The 20,660-nt window shown below is 40.2% G+C and overlaps 1 protein-coding gene across 1 annotated transcript in view; it reads left to right on the plus strand.

Moving 5' to 3' along the window:
- Window positions 1-6,807: 6,807 nt before the first annotated feature.
- The window catches only part of KIFBP (kinesin family binding protein), a 58,809-nt gene continuing 44,956 nt past the window's right edge, over window positions 6,808-20,660 (plus strand). The window contains exons 1-2 of the mRNA XM_004021421.5: window positions 6,808-7,270; window positions 13,453-13,551. Of these exons, the coding sequence (XP_004021470.2) occupies window positions 6,845-7,270; window positions 13,453-13,551 (525 nt within the window). The 5' untranslated portion in view covers window positions 6,808-6,844. The remainder of the gene's footprint in view (window positions 7,271-13,452; window positions 13,552-20,660) is intronic.

The raw sequence follows: 20,660 nt of genomic DNA on the forward strand, positions 1-20,660 counted from the left end.
TGGAAATTTCAGCAAATAAACTGTGACATGAGGAATTCAAACACATGGCCTATCTTACTTTCATTTAATTTGAACAATTGAAATCTTGTTAGACACTGGTTTCTCTGACTGGGTCTTTATAGCCAACTGCTGCTTACTCAGTCACATTTTCAGTAAGGGGCTCTCAGATTACCAACTCAAACTCCTTGGTTCTTGAGATAGCATTCTTTTTCTATTAAGATTTTAGCTCTGTTTTTGAATCCTGACTGGATGTCTCTGCTCTCACATTCTCTTGGCTTTTCTTCTTTGATCCACTTGTCAGTTTTATCGCTTGACCTCCTCATGGTTTCCCATTCAAACCAGCGGAAGTTAGGTAGTTGATGACCAACTACTCCTGCCTTGTGGATCACGTTTTATTAAACTCTGCTTTTGCTGAGATACTGGACATACTTAAATAACAACCCAAACATTTAAGTTTGGATAGGAATGGGTTGGTTTATCAAGTAGGACAGTGTACTTGTCCTTTAGGAGGAAATACTCAGGAGTGTAAGGGAGAAGATGAATGGGAATTTCATTTTACACGGCTTAGGACAACACGACTCAATAAATGAAGCTAAACTTTCTCCTGGATCCCAGAATTCAAACCATATTTATAAATATATAATTCAACTACTATACGGTTTAAATGGGCTTGTTGGGCTAGCCTGGGAAATAATACCATTTTTACCATTTTCTACAGAGAAAGTATTTTCCAACTTATGTATCAGACAACTCAATGACCTTTTAAAAAGCAACCAGTTTTTATGTTGGAACTATCTGTGCAGCAGTTTCTTTACAGTTGTACATAAAGTGTTTTTACTGTAAAACTGAGTTAATGTATACAAATAGACCTTTATGTCATAATAAAATAACTAGTACTTACTATTTATGTTTTTGGTGACTTTTTTCCCTAAAATTGAAGCTTGGAATTTTTACTTTAAAAATAATAACTGATGAGTATAAATATCCAAACAGAAAAGCAAGTTAAGTCACCATATATCCAACATATTTGTGAAGATCTCTTCCAGGAATTCATTTACAAAATTGGAATCATTCCTTCAGTTTTGTGGATTGCTTTTCCCTCCACGGCATGTGCATCTTTTTCTGTGTCTTTTGGTTTTTTAGTTCTCCAACAGGGACAGAACCCACAGCCCCTGCAGTGGAAGTGTGGAGTCTTAACCACTGGACCACCAGGTAAGTCCCTGTGCCATTTTTGATAACTGCCGTCTTACAGTATAAATATGCCACTATAAGATGGTCATGTTGGTTATTCTGTAAACAGTCCTAAAATAAATGTTCTTGTTTAAATCTTTGTGTACTTACCTGATTTCTCACCACTGTAGGATAAATCCTATAAAAGAATTGCAGGGTCAAAGTGAATGAATTTTAAAATTTGGTGCAAGTGCTCTCCAAAGCAGTTCCAGTTTGTGATCCTACCCTCCACTGTTTCCCCACAGCAGTAACACTAGGTCTTGGCTTCTTTTTGTCACTTTGCTAGGTGCATTACATTGATTTATTTACATCTTTTAATTGAGTGAGGATTAACATCTAAAGTTTATTGGTCACTTGCATTTCTTGAAAAGACTTTTATTTTGAACTAATTTTGTACTTAGATAAATGTTGCAAAAATAGAACAGTTTGTGTATACTCTCCACTGGACATGAGTGGAGTTTAATAAATGTTTTCCATTATCATAGCACAATGAATGAAACCAATCTATTAACCATCCCATAGATGCTTCCTTGAACCTAGCTTTTCTTCTCAGTATACCCTGGAAATCATATTAGTTCACAGAAATGATTTCTTCTTACAACTGCATCATACTCCATTGTGTGGGTACACCATAGTTTATTCAACCCTTTTCTTATTATGAATGGGCACATAGGTTGTTTCCGGTATTTTTCAATTACAAACAGTGCTGCAGTGAGAAACCTCATAATATGTGTATTTATGTACTTTCAGAGGGGTATCTTCAGAGTAGATTCCTAGGAGTGAGATAGCTGAATCAGAAGGTAAGTGCGTATGTAGTTTTTGTTCTTTATTATCATGTATTGGCAAGGAATTCTAGAAGGGCAGTTTTTTTCTTGGAATTTATTTTTTGAAGAAGCCAGGCCATTTGTTATGTAGATTTTACCACGTTCTGAATTCTGCTGAGGCATCTCCCATCTGTCAAGCTCCTTTTCCTCCTGTATCAATCTAATACATAGATTGCAAAGTGTATCCAGTGTCCAAATGATGTTAAGAGCAAGAAGTGATCGTTGCCTAAATCTCGGGTCACCGTGTCCTGGTGATCTGTATTCTATGGCACGCACTGGACACCTTTTACAGGGACTGCTCCCTGGCAGCCAGAACACGCCCATCTTGTTTCCTAGCCCCATGTCTGTGTGTTTCTCAGGTATGTCTGTCTAAGGATTTATCAAAATCCTGTTTTCATCTGTGCATGCTTCTTGCAAGGTCCTTAGAGGTTCGCACCAAGTGTCATGGTGGTTTGTTGAGCTCCTATTGCAAGATGGTATTGCATAATGATCAAAAGTATGGGTTCTTGAGCAAAACTGCCTTACTGTATGTGACCTTTGGTAAATTATTAATCTCTCTAGACTTCAGTTTCTAATCTGCAAAATGGGAATAATATCTCACAGAGTTGTTCTGAGGATTAGGTGATTTTAATATATAGAATGTTATCTGGCTCATAGCAATGAGATACCAAATTAACCATGTGTGAATCACTTTCCTAGTCACAGATGTATACTGGGAACCTACTATGGTCATTACAGTAGTTTCCTTACAAGTCTTCCCGCTTTTTCCCTTCAGTTTGTTTTCTGAATAATCCTGTTAAATCATATCTTGTCACTCCTTCAAAACCATCCCATCTCACACAGACTATCCAAACTCACTATCAGTCAGTTCAGTTCAGTCGCTCAGTCGTGTCCGACTCTTTGCAACACCATGAATCGCAGCATGCCAGGCCTCCCTGTCCATCACCAACTCCCAGAGTCTACTCAAACTCATGTCCATCGAGTCGGTGATGCCATCCAGCTATCTCATCCTCTGTCATCCTCTTCTCCTCCTGCCTCCAATCCCTCCCTGCATCAGGGTCTTTTCCAATGAGTCAACTCTTCGCATGAGGTGGCCAGAGTGTTGGAGTTTCAGCGTCAGCATCAGTCCTTCCAGTGAACACCCAGGACTAATCTCCTTTAGGATGGATTGGTTGGATCTTCTTGCAGTCCAAGGGACTCTCAAGAGTCTTCTCCAACACCACAGTTCAAAAGCATCAATTCTTCGGCACTCAGCTTTCTTTATAGTCCAACTCTCACATCCATACATGACCACTGGAAAAACCATAGCCTTGACTAGATGGACCTTTGTTGGCAAAGTAATGTCTCTGCTCTTGAATATGCTATCTAGGTTGGTCATAACTTTTCTTCCAAGGAGTAAGCGTCTTTTAATTTCATGGCTTTAGTCACCATCTGCAGTGATTTTGGAGCCCCCAAAAATAAAGTCTGACACTGTTTCCACTGTTTCCCCATCTATTTGCTGTCAAGGGATGGGACCAGATGCTGTGATCTTCGTTTTCTGAATGTTGAGCTTTAAGCCAACTTTTTCACTCTCCTCTTTCACTTTCATCAAGAGGGTTTTTAGTTCCTCTTCACTTTCTGCCATAAGGGTGGTGTCATCTGCATATCTGAGGTTATTGATATTTCTCCTGCCAATCTTGATACCAGCTTGTGCTTCATCCAGCCCAGCATTTCTCATGATGTACTCTGCATATAAATTAATTAAGCAGGGTGACAATACACAGCTTGACGTACTCCTTTCCCTATTTGGAGCCAGTCTGTTGTTCCATGTCTAACTATTGCTTCCTAACCTGCATACAGATTTCTTCATGACCCAGATAATCATGATGGTGTGATCACTCACCTAGAGCCAGACATCCTGGAATGTGAAGTCAAGTGGGCCTTAGGAAGCATCAGTACGAACAAAGCTAGTGGAGGTGATGTAATTCCAGTTAAGCTATTTCAAATCCTAAAAGATGTTGCTGTGAAAGTGCTGCACTTAATATGCTACCAAATTTGGAAAACTCAGCAGTGGCCACAGGACTGGAAAATGTCAGTTTTCATTCCAATCCCAAAGAAAGGCAATGCCAAAGAATGCTCAAACGACCGCACAATTGCACTCATCTCACACGCTAGTAAAGTAATTCTCAAAATTCTCCAAGCCAGGCTTCAACAATACGTGAACTGTGAAATACCAGATGTTCAAGCTGGTTTTGGAAAGGCAGAGGAAGCAGAGATCAAATTGACAACATCCACTCGATCATCGAAAAAGCAAGAGTGTTCGAGTTCCAGAAAAACATCTATTTTTGCTTTATTGACTATGCCAAAGCCTTTGACTGTGTGGGTCACAATAAACTGTAGAAATTCTTCAAGAGATGTGAATACCCGACCACCTGACCTGCCTCCTGAGAAAGTTTTATAAGACCTGGGTATATTCAGTGCTTTGAGATACACAAAGGAGCACTGATTCTGGAAACTCATAGACACAAAGTTTGAATCTCAGATGTGCTTCAAATTGATAAGCTTCAAATTTTTTAAGCTTCACCTTTCTCAAGCAAAACATAAGTGACAATATTATCTTCTCTGTACAGATTATATCCTTTATAAATGCTGGTGCTTCTCAGGAGTCTTTCCTAAACTCTGTCCTGGGGAGATCTTACAAACTTCCAAAATTTCTGTTGCATGGGCTGCTCACTTCCAAAACTTGGTCTCTAGGCCAGATGGCTCTCTGGAGATACAGGCTGTAATATTCATCTCCCAACTGGAACAACCACTCCTGGATGTTCAGCTGATTCCTGTATATCATTATGTTCAAATTGGAACCCAAGTTTCCTCCTCACATTCCCCTTCCCACCCACACCAAAATGTTCTCCTGTTTTGCATCTCAGTGAGTGACAGCACTATACACCAAGCTGATTTCCTGCATTCACTCTCCTTTCTTCTCTCATCCTTAAATGTAAAACTAAGCACTAGCCACCTCCAGTCCACCTTCTGTAAAGCTCTTACATTGGTCTACTTTTCATCTCTTGTAGTTCAGACCATCATCTTTTGAATTATTTTAACAGGTACTCTTGCTGCCACTTTAGCTTCCTACCAGTGCATTTTCCACACTTCAAATGACTAATTTGTTCATTTGATAAATATTTTAAATGTCTGTTAATTTGCCAGGCACTGTTCTAGGATCTGGGAATTCAGCAATTAAAAAACTTTCTGCCCTAATACAAGGCAAGACATTAAACTATCCAGGTGGCCCAGCAGTAAAGAATCCACCTGACAATGCAGGAGACTCAACAGACACAATTCAATCCATGGGGTGGGAAGATCCCCTGGAGTAGGAAATGGCGACCCACTCCAGTACTTTTGACTAGAAAATTCCATGACCAGAGGAGCCTGGTGGGCCACAGTCCAGGGGGTTGCAAAGAGTTGGACACAACTGAGCACATGCAGGCATGGTAATGTAAGTTGTTATGGAAACAAAGGTGATAAGGACTGTTAGCCAATGAGGCAAGGTTGCTATTTTTAAACATGGAGGTCAGGAAAGACCTTCCTGAAAACTCATCATTTGAGTAAATATCTGAAGGTGAGGGATTGAGCCATGAAGACATTAGGGGAAGGATAGATGAACAGCAAATACACAGGCTTTGACACAGGAGACTGATGTGTTCAAGGAAAAGGAAACTTCCTGGCTGGAGTAGAGAGAATGTAGAGAGCCATAGAAGATGAAGTCAGAGAACTAGTGTGGACCTAACTATGCAGCGTTTATAAGGCTTTGACTATGCCAAAGCCTTTGACTGCGTGGGTCACAGTAAACTGGAAAATTCTGAAAGAGATCAGCATACCAGACCACCTGACCTGCCTCTTGAGAAACCTATACGCAGGAAGCAACAGTTGGAACCGGACATGGAACAACAGACTGGTTCCAAATAGGAAAAGGAGTACGTCAAGGCTGTATATTGTCACCCTTCTTATTTAACTTATATGCAGAGTACATCATGAGGAATGCTGGGCTGGAAGAAGCGCAAGCACACTGGACGTGAGTTTGGGTAAACTTCGGGAGTTGGTGATGGACAGGGAGGCCTGGCATGCTGCGGTCCATGGGGTTGCAAAGAGTTGGACACGACTCAGCAGCTGAACTGAACTGATAAAACTTTCTGGAGCCAGGCCCCCGCCCCTCCTATTTAGCTTGGTAATTTTGAAGGTTATGTAATCGGAAAAGCGTTGATTGAGTTGTCTTGTGACAGCTCTGGGACTTAACTCCTGTATTACTTTGAGAAGTTGAAATGAAAATATTTGTCAATCACTCAGTGCTTTTTACATTCATAGAGGCTATACATTAATAACAATACACGGATCATTGTTACATTTTTATCCACTGATGGCCTGGGTTATAGACTAATGTCAAAACGTTTCTGCCTTTCAGCTTATAGCAGTTAACGAGAGTAGTTACCTAGCTATGTTTGTAAACAACATTTCCTTGTGATCTGTTAGCCAATCGATGTCACTAGGTAAGAGAGACTCCCCGCTGCAGAGGGCGGGACTGGGCGGGAAATGGTAATGCCTTCGGACGGCTTCCTTTCCATGACAACGGTTGCTGTGGTGACGACTACGCCTTCCCATTGGTCACTGCAAAGCATACTGCGGTTCCTTGGGAGTACGTCATTGGATAGCGTTCCGCAATGCGCAGGCGCAGGCCTGTAGAGACCGTAAGTGAAGCGTCGCAAAAGAGAAGGAAGGCGGGAGTCCCAATTGAAACCGAGGCTGACCAGGCCGCTATGGCGGATGCTCCGTGGGCCGAGATTCGTGAGAAATTCCAGACTGCGCTGGCCTTATCACGGGTGGAACTGCATAAAAACCCGGATAAGGAACCGTACAAGTCGAAATACAGTGCTCGGGCGTTGCTGGAAGAGGTTAAGGCGCTATTGGGACCCGCTCCTGAAGACGAGGATGAGCGACCGCAGGCCGATGATAGCTTGGGCGCAGGGGAACACGCCTTGGGGCTGCCGGCTGAACTGGTGGAGGCCGAGGGGCCCGTCGCCCAGGGGGCAGTGAGGCGAGCGGTTATTGAGTTCCATCTCGGGGTGAACCACATTGACACCGAGGAGTTGTCGGCGGGGGAGGAGCATCTGGTAAAATGCCTGCGGCTACTGCGCAAGTACCGACTGTCGCACGACTGCGTCTCCCTCTACATCCAGGCGCAGGTAAGAAAAGTCCGGGCCCGCTGCTGTTGGCCAGAGGCCAGTGGGTGGAGAGGGGCCTCAGCTCTTGCCGAGACCAAAGGCAAACGTAATAAGGCACAATTTGTCCCCACGTTTTCAAACCTCTGTGGTAAGCGGCTTCCAAACTCCCTCTCCATCCTCTTCGCTTACTCCTTCATCACATTGCTTCACGTAGTCGTAGTCAACACATCGGTTACCCAAGACCCTCCTACATTGTAAATGCTCTTTTCAACTCTCCACCTTTCCAAATCCAGTTCATTCTATTAAGAAAAACCCAAAGTAATTTGTTTATTAATTTCAGGTCTCAAGGAAATTGTAAAGAATAATCAGAGTGCATTCTTAATTTGAAATAAGATGTCTGTCTTGCCGTAGTCATTCGTTTGCTTCCCAAGGAATTTCCTGCCCATTCTTCAAAACCGATTTCAAGAATCACTTCATACGTTTAGTAACTTTCTTTGGATCATTGTATTCTGAACTGACTTCCTCCTAGTACGTTTGATTTCTTGTAATACTTACTGTTTCCTATTTCTGTGGTGCTTGGTTTACTAAGAAATAAGTCTGACATTCTGGGAACGTAACAGTTCAGAATACAAATATGTATAAACTTTTGTGTCACGTACTTTGCTTAAGTTAGCTCACAAACCCTTACATTCAGTAGTTCCAGTTCCTAGTATACGTGATCCAGGGAACATTTACCTCAGTTGATCTTAGGGTAAGTAGGTCTCAAAGTTAAAAAGGACATTGTATAGGACATATTCTGTTATCATGGCCCAATTAAATTAAAAGCTACAAAATAACAGGAACTATATCTCTTTTTTGCTCATTATTTATAATCTCAGTCCCTGGCACATAAAAGACCATTCTAAATCATTTGTTTGTTGAGTAGATGAATGATCTAATGAAATCCATAAGATGTTGAATTCAAACAAAATCTCAGTTATTTGAAATTTTCTTCAACCATTTGGCTTCCTAAGATCTTGCTGCTAAGTCGCTTCAGTCGTGTCTGACTCTGTGCAACCCCATGGACTTCAGCCTACCAGGCTCCCCTGTCCCTGGGATTCTCCAGGCAAGAACACTGGAGTGGGTTGCCATTTCCTTCTCCAATGCATGAAAGTGAAAAGTGAAGTGAAGGTGCTCAGTCGTGTCTGACTTCTAGCGACCCCATGGACTGCAGCCTACCAGGCTCCTCTGTCCATGGGATTTTCCAGGCAAGAGTACTGGAGTGGGGTGCCATTGCCTTCTCCTCCTAAGATCTTAATGAACATTTAAAAAATTCCTTCAATATCTCAAAAATAGAAACCTTCCTTAATGTAATATAGGTCTCCAGTATTTACTGTACTTTTGTGACTTATAATGTGCGTATTCTTAAATATATTAATATCTCTAAAATCAGGATCGTTCTTACAGCTGATTGATTTTATGTAAAATTTAGTTGGCAGTGTTTTCTTGTTGATACATAAAATAATTGTGTCTTAAAAATTGTAACATCTTACATTCAATGATTTACAGTATTTTGAACAGCCAGCTTTTTCTGAAGGGTGAATTATTAGAGATATTTTAACTAAAACCAGGAACAAAATCTTGATTAGAAGTACTGGCCATTGCAATAATATAGAAAGCAAAAAACAGTATCAGTCTTTTAAAATAAAAATCATTTTTAATGTGATTTATGTATACCTAAAGTCATCAACTATAAAAGTCTTAGAACTGTTTGATGAAACAGGAGGTTAACAAAACAAAACCAGGAGGTTATATGGTAAATATATAATATCAATAGTATTCTATCTATAAGCAATAATTTATTAAAAGTGTTACTTTTAGAAATTGCATTTACAAAGGGCTGGATAATAGAACTGATAATCTTAAAAGGAATGATATACCATGTTCCTCGGTGGCAAGATTATTTAGATTCGGGTTATGCTAGTCTGTTTCTGAAGTCTACTGCTCAGCTGATCTGTTTATTACAGGGGCCTTTTATTACATTTAATATATGCTTTGATGAGAGATTTGACCTTACTACTAATAAAGCAAACTGAAAGGATGGTATAGAATAATTGTGTCACATTGGCAGAGATTATTAAAGATATTGATTGCATTCATTTTTGGAGAAACTATGAGGAGATGGATACTGTCCATTAGCATAATTATTGGTGGAAATATAAATCCATAGAACTTTCTGGAGATCAGTAGGTATCTGAGTCAAGACTTTGACTTAAAAATTTCCTGTCAGTATTGTAAAATAATATTGAAACAGGTATGCAGAGGTCTGTTAACATGGATGTTTGTCATATCATTGTTAATATAAAAAAGAAAAGAATAAAATAAACATTAGTGAGTATCTCTATAGTTAAATAAGTACTGGTACATCCATATAGAAGAGCAGTATGTAGCCTTTAGAAATGATTTATGTTTGTTCACCAAAATATCAATACTAAGAGGAGAGAGAAGGCTCTGAGGCATGCTTGGAATTATGTAGAGTGATTCCATTTTGGTAGAAGACTACCTGTGTGTTTGTGTTTGTATAGAAAAAGTTTGAAAGTTCATGGGAATTTATGAGATTCTGACTGCTTTGTTCCAATCTGGTGTCTGCTTCCTGGGAAATTATTGATATACAGGACCTGGACCCACATTAGATTATCAAGAGAGGCTGTCCCCCTTCTGTCTTTTCCAGAAGAATGTGTTTTTCTCCAGTTAGCTGTCAGAAATACATATTTGCATTATCATGCTGAGCAAAATTTAACTTGACAAATTAGTAGGTTGTTCTTCCCACTGCCAGGACATATGTGTATAAGGAGGACCTCAGCTTTACTGAGGTACAGCTGACATATAGTAAACAGCACGAATCTAAGTATGCAGTTTGATGGAGTTCGACATCTCTGTATTCCCATGAGACAGTCGCGGCGATCACGGTGATGATCACGTCCATCACCACTAGAAGCTTCTTTGTGCACGTGCATTTGCAATCCCTCGCTGACTCCTGTATTCTCCTTCCCTTCTTGCCCTCCTCCCCCGCACTGTCTAGAATTTCATAATGGACTTATATGGTGTATGCTCTTCTTTTGTCTGACTTCCTTCACTCATCATCATCATTTCATTGCTGCATCGGAGATAATCTTTTTTATTTTTTTTCTTTTGTCTGTTAATATGGTGAATTACATTGATTGATTTTTCTAATGTTAAGCCAACCTTTCTTTCCTGTGATAAACTCCACTTGGAGTTTTTGCCAAGCCAAAGTTGGCTCAGATATTACCCTTTTTATGTAATGTTGGACGGAATTTGCTAAAATTTTGTTAGTATTTTTTGTATCTTTGTTCATGAAGGATATCAGGCTGTAGTTTCTTGTTATGTCTTTGGTACGGAGGAACTATTCTTTCCTGTTTGTTTTTCTGGATGAATTTGTGTAGACTTGGTATTATTTTTTCCTTATGTGTTTGGTAGAATTCACTAGTAGTACTTTTTTAGCTGTTTTTGATTCAGTTTTTTCCCTTACCTATTCTCTTATCCCAAGGGCAGGAACATGGTGATGCTCTGTGAATGATAGAGTACTTTCTGATGTATTATGGGATTTCTATTGTAAAAATAATTAGCACATCAAAAAAAAAAAAACAATGATTACCTCTGTGGAGGAAACATTGAAACAAAACATTAATAGTATTTTGAAAAGTCAGGTCAGTTTCAGATCCCTTGCATGGTCCTTAACTTCAGGACCTCAGTAAGTTATGGTTCAGAAGAAAAACCTGTGTGTTTCTAGACACACTCTAGGTCTCTACTTGGTTTCAGATTTATACACCAGAGTTGGTGCTTCCTGAGGCAGAGCTCACCCTGGATCTAGCAGCCTAAATGCGTCACCATCCCATCTAAATAGAGTAAAAGTGGCTACCAGTGCCTGGTAGTAGGTACTTCTCTAGTTAGGTACAGTCTGCTGGGTTTGGGCTTCCTGGTGTCATGGCCAAAGTCTCAGACGAAAAATGAATTGACCTAGGGAGTGAGAAAAGGTGACTTGTGGATTCATTTCTAAATTCAAGAAATGAGTTTTAAGAAAGCTTATATTCTCTTGAGGCTGGATGGGCAGAATAATCATTAAGTTGGTACTGAGTCTTTAAGCTTCCCGAGGGTACTACAAAGAAATATAGAGGAGAGAATTGCCCAATCTCAGTAATTTATCACCATAACCTACCTGTAGCTCTAGGCACTGAGAACTGATCAAGTCACCTAAAAAAACCCCCCAAAACTGTAGAATAGGTATACTATGTAAAGCCATAGGACCAGAGGTCTGTGTTCCAGGGCAGCGATCATATTACCTTTAAACTGTAGGATTTTGAAACAGTTTTTGTGTCTGCCACATGCCCCTTTTGCAGTCTACTGAAGCCTGTATTTCATGAAACAGAATAATGATTTTAAATGTATAAAATAAAATGTAGAGGGTTGCAAAAGAAACCAGTAATATTGAAGTTATCAAAATATTTTTTAAAACAAATGTATGATATAGTGATATATAAGGTTCCTTATGAGTCCATTAAATAACATCTATTTTTAAATATAACTTTAAAGTATTATTGAATATTAATGATGGTTTAAGATATCTATGAGCTATAATACAAAGATTTTTTTTACTTCCATAGACCACAGAATCCCAGGTACTGTAATACTGTTACATTTTGTTTCCTGCCTTCATAACTGAAAAAAAAAATGCTTAATTTTAAGAGGATATAGTGAAAATGACTGTAATGTTTCCTCATCCACATTCATAGACTCTGAATTCTCTTCCTGGGTGATTTGTGGGTTCTTGGGCCAAGGTTAAGAACTTGCTTTAAAAACATTATTTCCTTATCATGTTCCCTTCTCTGGGGGAGTAAGCAAAAGAGGGTAGAAGCTCAGCCTCAGAAGAATCCCTGTGCCTGAAAGACTGTCCTGAGGGTTGGGAGGCTGACTAATCCCATTGTCTAAGCAGGAGCTAGTCTTCTGCACAGGCCTGATTTGCCCTATGATAAAAGAGTTGTGTAGCAGGGGGAAAACTGACTTAGTTTTTTAAAATGTAACATTGTACCCCCAAATTCAGCAGGTTGAAACTTAATTACTGAAATAACAGGAATCCAGGCTGGTTTGCCTCTCGCTCAAGGTCTGTCATCAGATTATTGGCCTGCTGGGGCTGCACTGGGGAAAAGGCGATGGCACCCCACTCCAGTACTCTTGCCTGGAAAATCCCATGGACGGAGAACCTGGTAGGCTGTAGTCCATGGCGTCACGAAGAGTGGGACACTTACTGAGCGACTTCACTTTCACTTTTCACTTTCATGTATTGGAGAAGGAAATGGCAACCCACTCCAGGCTCCAGTGTTCTTGCCTGGAGAATCCCGGGGATGGCAGAGCCTGGTGGGCTGCCATCTGTGGGCTCACACAGAGTTGGACATGACTGAAGCGACTTAGCAGCAGCAGCAGGGGCTGCACTGGAAGGTTCAACTAGAGAATCCAAGCTCACTTGTGTGGTTCTTGGCAGGATTCATACAGGCTGTTGGTCTGAGGCCCTGACTGTTGACTTCCCTTAGTTCCATGACACCATAATGTGGCTCAAAATACGGCATTTGACTTCCCTCAGGGAGAACAGCAAGAGGGAGCACCCAAAATGGGACTATAGTGTTTTGTAACTTGATGTTGGAGGGGACCATCCATCACTGTTGCCATGTTCTATTTGTTAGAAGCAAGTCCTTAAAGAAGGGAAGAGATTGTACAAGGGCATGAATACCAGAAGGCAGGAATCATTGGGGAACCCAATTTAGTGACTGCCTCCTGTTCTTCCCTGGTGGCTCAGATGGTAAAGCATCTGTCTGCAGTGCAGGAGACCTGGGTTCAGTCCCTGGGTCAGGAAGATCCCCTGGAGAAGGAAATGGCAACCCACTCCAGTACTCTTGCCTGGGAAATCCCATGGACGTAGAAGCCTGATAGGCTACGGTCCATGGGGTCCCCAAAGAGATGGACATGACTGAGTGACTTCTCTTCCTCTTCTTCTTCTTTCCTCCTGTGACATAAGGACAACAGTGTTATGAATAATTAATTCATTGGTAATCAGACACTAGTACTATTTAGGTAAGCATTGACTTTGAAACTATGAAAACTACTTTATTGGATGATTTATATTGTCATTTTTTTCTCTTTTTATTCTCCAGAATAACCTGGGTATCTTGTGGTCTGAAAGAGAAGAAATTGAAACTGCACAAGCTTATCTAGAATCATCAGAAGCTCTATATAATCAGTATATGAAAGAGGTATGTTGCATGTCAGATAAATTTGAATCTTTGATAGAAACTAGTAAAGAATTGATGGTAAGAATTCCTCATTCATAATATTACAATATGACTTTTCAGTGTGCTTTGGGATGTCTTTATACAACTGTCTATGTGGTCACCTAATAGCTAAAATTATTTAATATTTTTTATTAAAGACTTTAGCGTTCTTAAAAATAATCCTTGCATAAAGTCTCAATCCAAGTATAACTGTATAAGAAATATTTTTCAAATATCCTGAAATACTGATACTTGCAAAATATCTATTTTGATTTCTACTGAGGATAGCAGTGCTTAACTTAAAGGAAAGCAAACAGCTATCAGTACTTAAGCAAAATATCTGAAATTTTGGAGGCGCTGGTTCTCAAGTTTCAGCATGTATCAGAATCACCTGGAGAACTTATTAAAATACAGTGCTCAACCCCAGACTCTGAGTGAGTAGGTCTGGGTTGGGACCTTTTTAACCAGGTGCTACTGCTGCTACTGGTTTGGTTTTTGCACTTTGAGAAGCACGGCTTCAGGGCAGTGATTTTCAGTAACTTTATTTTTTGAATTGTAAAACCCTCCTGAAATACAATATGTAAAGCTTGATGGAGCTACTGTGGTGCAGCAGGTCAGAAGAACGCTGAGCCCACTCCACTGCAGATACCTTCTTCCCTCCCTGCCGTGGCGGCACAAGAGGTGCTGTAGAACTAGTTCTAGGGCTCTAGAGAGCCACGTGGAAAACTTTGGCTTTAGAGGCTCACCGTCCTACAGAGGTAAACTTTGTAATGCTTCTGGGTTGCCATTCATTTCCTTAATAAATTAATGCGCCCCTTGGCATTCTGGAGGAGGCTGTACATGTTGGGGGCAGGGAGGTCAGTAGGAAATCTCTCTACCTTCTACTCAGCTTCACTGTGAACCTAACATTGCTCTAAAAAGTGAAGTCTGTAACCAGAAAATATTGGCAGTCTTCTGAAATTAAAATGGATTTAGTTAATTTTGTTCTGAGGCTATGTGTAGCAGTTTTTGAAATAACCAGGTATTTTGAGGTTTTTCAAACTCAAGGTTAAGAATCAATGTTTTACAGTTTCCCTAGTGATTCATATATTGCTAAACTCAGTAGTAAGTTCTTAGTCTTCATCTTATTTGAGCATTTGGCATAGTTATTCAGTCTGGCCTCTGGCTCAACTGGGTAGTCTCTCTTCCTTGACATACTTCTTTTTTTCTTTTATACCACATTGTATTTTTATTTCTTTACTTTTGGCTGCGCTGGGGCTGGGTCTTCGTTGCCGCACGAGGGCTTTCTCTGGCTGCAGTGCATAAGCTTCTCACTGCGGTGGCTTCTGTTGCAGAGCGTGGGCTCAGTAGTTGTGGCTCACAGGCTCCGTTGCTGTGGAGCATCTTCCCAGACCAGGGACTGAACCTGTGTCTTCTGCATTGACAGGTAGATTCTTAACCACTGGACCACCAGGGAAGTCCGACTGCTTCTTTTATTTAGCTTCCACATGTTTGTTTTTCCTTCTTCCCAGTTCTTGTTGCTTCGTCTTTGTATCGTCAACCTCTAAACAGTGGGGTACCCAGAGTTCAGTGTGTTTCAGTGTCTCCATCTACATTCACTTCTTTTTTTTTTTTTTTTTAATTTTAATTTTTTATTTTTTAAATTTTAAAATCTTTAATTCTTACATGCATTCTCAAACATGAACCCCCCTCCCACCTCCCTCCCCATAACATCTTTCTGGGTCATCCCCATGCACCAGCCCCAAGCATGCTGCATCCTGCGTCAGACATAGACTGGCGATTCAATTCACATGATAGTATACATGTTAGAATGTCATTCTCCCAAATCATCCCACCCTCTCCCTCTCCCTCTGAGTCCAAAAGTCCGTTATACACATCTGTGTCTCTTTCCCTGTCTTGCATACAGGGTCGTCATTGCCATCTTCCTAAATTCCATATATACGTGTTAGTATACTGTATTGGTGTTTTTCTTTCTGGCTTACTTCACTCTGTATAATCGGCTCCAGTTTTATCCATCTCATCAGAACTGATTCAAATGAATTCTTTTTAACGGCTGAGTAATACTCCATTGTGTATATGTACCACAGCTTTCTTATCCATTCATCTGCTGATGGACATCTAGGTTGTTTCCATGTCCTGGCTATTATAAACAGTGCTGCGATGAACATTGGGGTACATGTGTCTCTTTCAATTCTGGTTTCCTCGGTGTGTATGCCCAGAAGTGGGATTGCTGGGTCATAAGGTAGTTCTATTTGCAATTTTTTAAGGAATCTCCACACTGTTCTCCATAGTGGCTGTACTAGTTTGCATTCCCACCAACAGTGTAGGAGGGTTCCCTTTTCTCCACACCCTCTCCAGCATTTATTGCTTGCAGATTTTTGGATCGCAGCCATTCTGACTGGTGTGAAGTGGTACCTCATTGTGGTTTTGACTTGCATTTCTCTAATAATGAGTGATGTTGAGCATCTTTTCATGTGTTTGTTAGCCATCCGTATGTCTTCTTTGGAGAAATGTCTATTTAGTTCTTTGGCCCATTTTTTGATTGGGTCGTTTATTTTCTGGAATTGAGCTGCATAAGTTGCTTGTATATTTTTGAGATTAGTTGTTTGTCAGTTGCTTCATTTGCTATTATTTTCTCCCATTCAGAAGGCTGTCTTTTTACCTTGCTTGTATTTTCCTTTGTTGTGCAGAAGCTTTTAATTTTAATTAGATCCCATTTGTTTATTTTTGCTTTGATTTCCAGAATTCTGGGAGGTGGATCATAGAGGATCCTGCTGTGATTTATGTCTGAGAGTGTTTTGCCTATGTTCTCCTCTAGGAGTTTTATAGTTTCTGATCTTACATTTAGATCTTTAATCCATTTTGAGTTTATTTTTGTGTGCGGTGTTAGATACATTCACTTCTTTGTTCTAAATACTATCTCTGTACTGATGACTCCCAAATTATATCCCCAGTCTCTACCTCTCTAATTCCAAACTTGTCTGTCCAACTGCTGATCTGACACTTGCACTTTTTATGAGGTAGGTAGGTATCTGTAAAACTCTTGTCTAACATTGAGCTTCTAATACCTTCCCCTTCCTACCTTGCTTGTTGTGAACACCAGTTTCTTTCATGAATTGTTGAGGCCTGAAACCTTGGAGACTTCTACTCACAGTCTCAGCAGAGTCTCTTGGCTTTACTTTTATTTTTTAATATTTGTTTGTTTATTTGGCTGTGTTGGGTCTTAGTTGTGGCACTTGGGATCTTAGATCTTCGCTGTGGCATGTGGAATCTTTTGTTGTGGCATGCGAATCTAGTTCTCCAACCAGGGGCCTAATCCAAGCCTCCTACGTTGGGAGTGTGGAGTCTTAGCCACTGGATCACTGAGGAAGTCCCTTTGGCTTTACTTTTAAATGAGGTCTAGAATCAGTCAGTTGAGTTGCTCAGTCGTGTCCAACTCTTTGTGACTGTATGGACTGGAGCACGCCAGGCTTCTCTGTCCATCACCAACTCCGGGAGCTTGCTCAGACTCATGTCCATCGAGTCAGTGATGCCATCAAATCATCTCATCCTCTGTCGTTTCCTTGTCCTCCTGCCTTCAACTGTTCCCAGCATCAGGGTCTTTTCCAATGAGTCAGTTCTTCGCATGAGGTGGCCATCAAAGTACTGGAGCTTCAGCTTCAGCATCAGTCCTTCCAATGAATATTCAGGAGTGATTTCCTTTAGAATTGACTGGTTGGATCTCCTTGCAGTCCACGGGCCTCTGAAGAGTCTTCTCCAACACCACAGTTCAAAAGCCTCAATTCTTCGGTGTTCAACTTTCTTTACGGTCCAACTCTCACATCCATACATGACTACTGGAAAAACCATAGCTTTGACTAGATGGACCTTTGTTGGCAAAGTAATGTCTAGAATCAGACCACTGCTATCACCATCATCTCTTGCTGTAACCTTCTTGTTGGTCTTCCTGCTCTTATACCCCCTTCAGTCTGTTCTCAGCCCTGTTCAAAGGTAAATCAGATTACATCACTCCTTTCCTCAGATTTTTCAATGGTTTTCCCATCCTACTGAGTAGACTCTGAAGACCCATGAAAACCTACAAGTTCCTTATCTGATCTGGCTACAGTTACCTCTGATTTCATCTACTATTCTCCCCTGTCTCATTCTATTCTAGCTACACCGGCCTTGCTGTTCCTAAAACACACCAGATAAGCTCCCAACTCAGGACCCCTGCACTTGTCTGTTTCCTCTGCTAATACTGCTCTTCCCCTGGATATCTGTCTGGGTCGCTCCCTCATTTTCTTTGGATCTTGACTCAAGTGTCTCCCATCCAAGGAGGACTCACTGGCTACTCACCTCACACTGCAAACCAACCCTCCCTAACACTTCGTACCCTGCCCCTGCTTTCCTGCCTTTTTTGCTTTGCACTTGTCACTAACATTATTCATTTTAATATTTTATTTATCACCCATCTTCAGTACTAGAATGTGTGCTCCAGGATGACAAGGATGTTTTTGCTATTGCATTCGCTGCAGCATCTAGAACAGTATCTGTTTCTTGATAACCAGTGAGTGATATTTTACCTTGTTCATCCAGATCAACCGAAAAAGGAATAGTGTTACTACTGTGTGAATGCTTGAATGAATTTAACGGAGAGTTTCAGTTTAAAAATGTATAAGCTAGTGGTTAGTTGGAGAAGTTTGATTGCTTATATGGTTTTCTATTTGTTTGGTATAAATCAGTAATGAATAATTTTGAAGAAAATATTTCATAAATTATTGACCTAATAGTGCCAGGTTAGAATGCCATTTTTGAAAATCTATGCATACAAAATATAGTTCTAGATAATGGAGAGATCTAAACAAAGTGAGGAATCATTGCATTTGAAGATAGGAAACAGGAAAGCAGATAATAAAGTAGTTAATGCAGAGTCACTGAAAAAATGCAGTATACACCCAGTGATGGCAGAATGGTTACATAAATATGATACTCTCTCAGCAAGGCAGTATAATGTAACCATTAAAATGAAAGAAGTATTTGGATCATCAGTAAATGGAAAATGTGTTTAACATATACACTGTGATTACAACTATATTAACATTTTTTCTTGTAAGGCCCTGTAAAGATGAACTAGATGATACAACTAATAAAACTAATGTTTTGGTTTTAGAAGATGCAACTAATAAAGACTAATATTTATTGAGTGCTTAAGCAGGCTAGCTTTTATTCTAATAACAACACTGTGAAAGAAATACTGTTATTCCTATTTATAAGTAAGGACTTTGTGATTCAGTGAGATTAGCATATACTGTGTGACACAATCAGAATTTAAGTGTGATTTGTCTGATCCCAAACTCTTGTTCTTTGTCACGCTGCTTTCCAAGGTGATATATTAGTTATTGTATTAAAATAAAAGGATTCTTTTTCTCTATAAAATTGCTCAAATATAGAATAATAAAAAAGAAAATGCATGCTGTAGTTGTGAAGAGTTATTTATTAGCAGGTTTTCGGTGGTGGTGGTTGAAGAGACACAATCTTGTAAGCCAGAAAGTTTTTATTTTATTTTATTATTACTGATTTTGGACATTACCATACACTTCAGGTTTTTAATGTGGCTGCACTGGATCTTGGCTGCATTGTGTGGGGGCTTCTCTGGGTGTGGATAGTATGGGCTCAGTGGTCCCACGTTATGTGGGATCTTAGTTCCCCAACCAGGGATGGAACCTGCATCCCCTGCATTGAAAGGCAGGTTCTTAACCACTGGACCACTAGGGGAGGTCCTGCAGAGGAGTTTTAAACATTCATTCATTGGTTTACTTCCAGATTTGAGATACACTTGGCGTATACTTTGTGTAAGTTTAAGATGCACAGTGTGAAGATTTGATTCACAGATATATTGAAAATGATTACCAGAACAGGATTGGTTGACATCTCCATCACCTCATAAAGTTACCTTTCTTCTTATTTGTTTTTGTGCTGCGAATAGTTAAGGTTTACCATCTTAGCAACTTTTGAGTATACAATACAGTATTATTAACTGTAGTCAACATGCTGTACATTAGATCCCCAGAACTTTCTTATAACTTGAAGTTTGTACCCTTTGCCAAACATTTCCCCGCTTCTCCCATCACCTCAGCCCCTGGTAGTTAGTTCAGTTCAGTTCAGTCGCTCAGTCGTGTCCGACTCTGCAACCCCATGAATCGCAGCACGCCAGGCCTCCTTGTCCATCACCAACTCCCGGAGTTCACTCAGACTCAACGTCCATCGAGTCCGTGTTGCCATCCATCCATCTCATCCTCTGTTGTCCGCTTCTCCTCCTGCCCCCAATCCCTCCCAGCATCAGTCTTTTCCAATGAGTCAACTCTTCGTATGAGGTGGCCAAAGTACTGGAGTTTCGGCTTTAGCATCATTCCCTCCAGAGAACACCCAGGACTGATCTCTTTTAGGATGGACTGGCTGGATCTCCTTGCAGTCCAAGGGACTCTCAAGAGTCTTCTTCAACACCACAGTTCAAAAGCATCAATTCTTTGGCGCTCAGCCTTCTTCACAGTCCAACTGGCAACCACCATTCTATTCTGTTTCTAGGAGTTCACTCTAGAAGATTCCACATATCAGTGATGCTCTACAGTATTTGGAAGGTGACCATTATATAACATGTCAGTCATTATAAAATTGCTACAAAAAGTCTCCCGATGTATTCTTACACCACTGGTATATGAGAGTTCTGATCTCCTTCACATATTTTCCTTCTGTAGATTTAAAAAAATTCTTTGCTAATATAGGCAAAGTGTCTCATTTTACCTTGAATTTCCTTGATTAAAATGATAATTTAAAAATATTTTCATTTTTGTATTTTCTCTTGAAATTGTGCATACTTTTTATTACACTTATTTACTCAGTTTTTGTGTTTTCTTGCTAATTTGTTTGCTCTTTCATGTTAAAAGCTTTTTGAGTTATCATTGACATATAACGTCAGTTGAAGGTGTACAGCATAATGATTCAGTATATGTATGTATTATGAAACGGTCATAGTAAGCCTGATTAGTATTCATCACCACCCATTTTTAGAATCTTTTTCTTGTGATGAGAATTTTTAAGATCTACTCTCTTAG

Source organism: Ovis aries, chromosome 25 (genome assembly GCF_016772045.2).
Source record: "Ovis aries strain OAR_USU_Benz2616 breed Rambouillet chromosome 25, ARS-UI_Ramb_v3.0, whole genome shotgun sequence".
Lineage (NCBI taxonomy): Eukaryota > Metazoa > Chordata > Mammalia > Artiodactyla > Bovidae > Ovis > Ovis aries.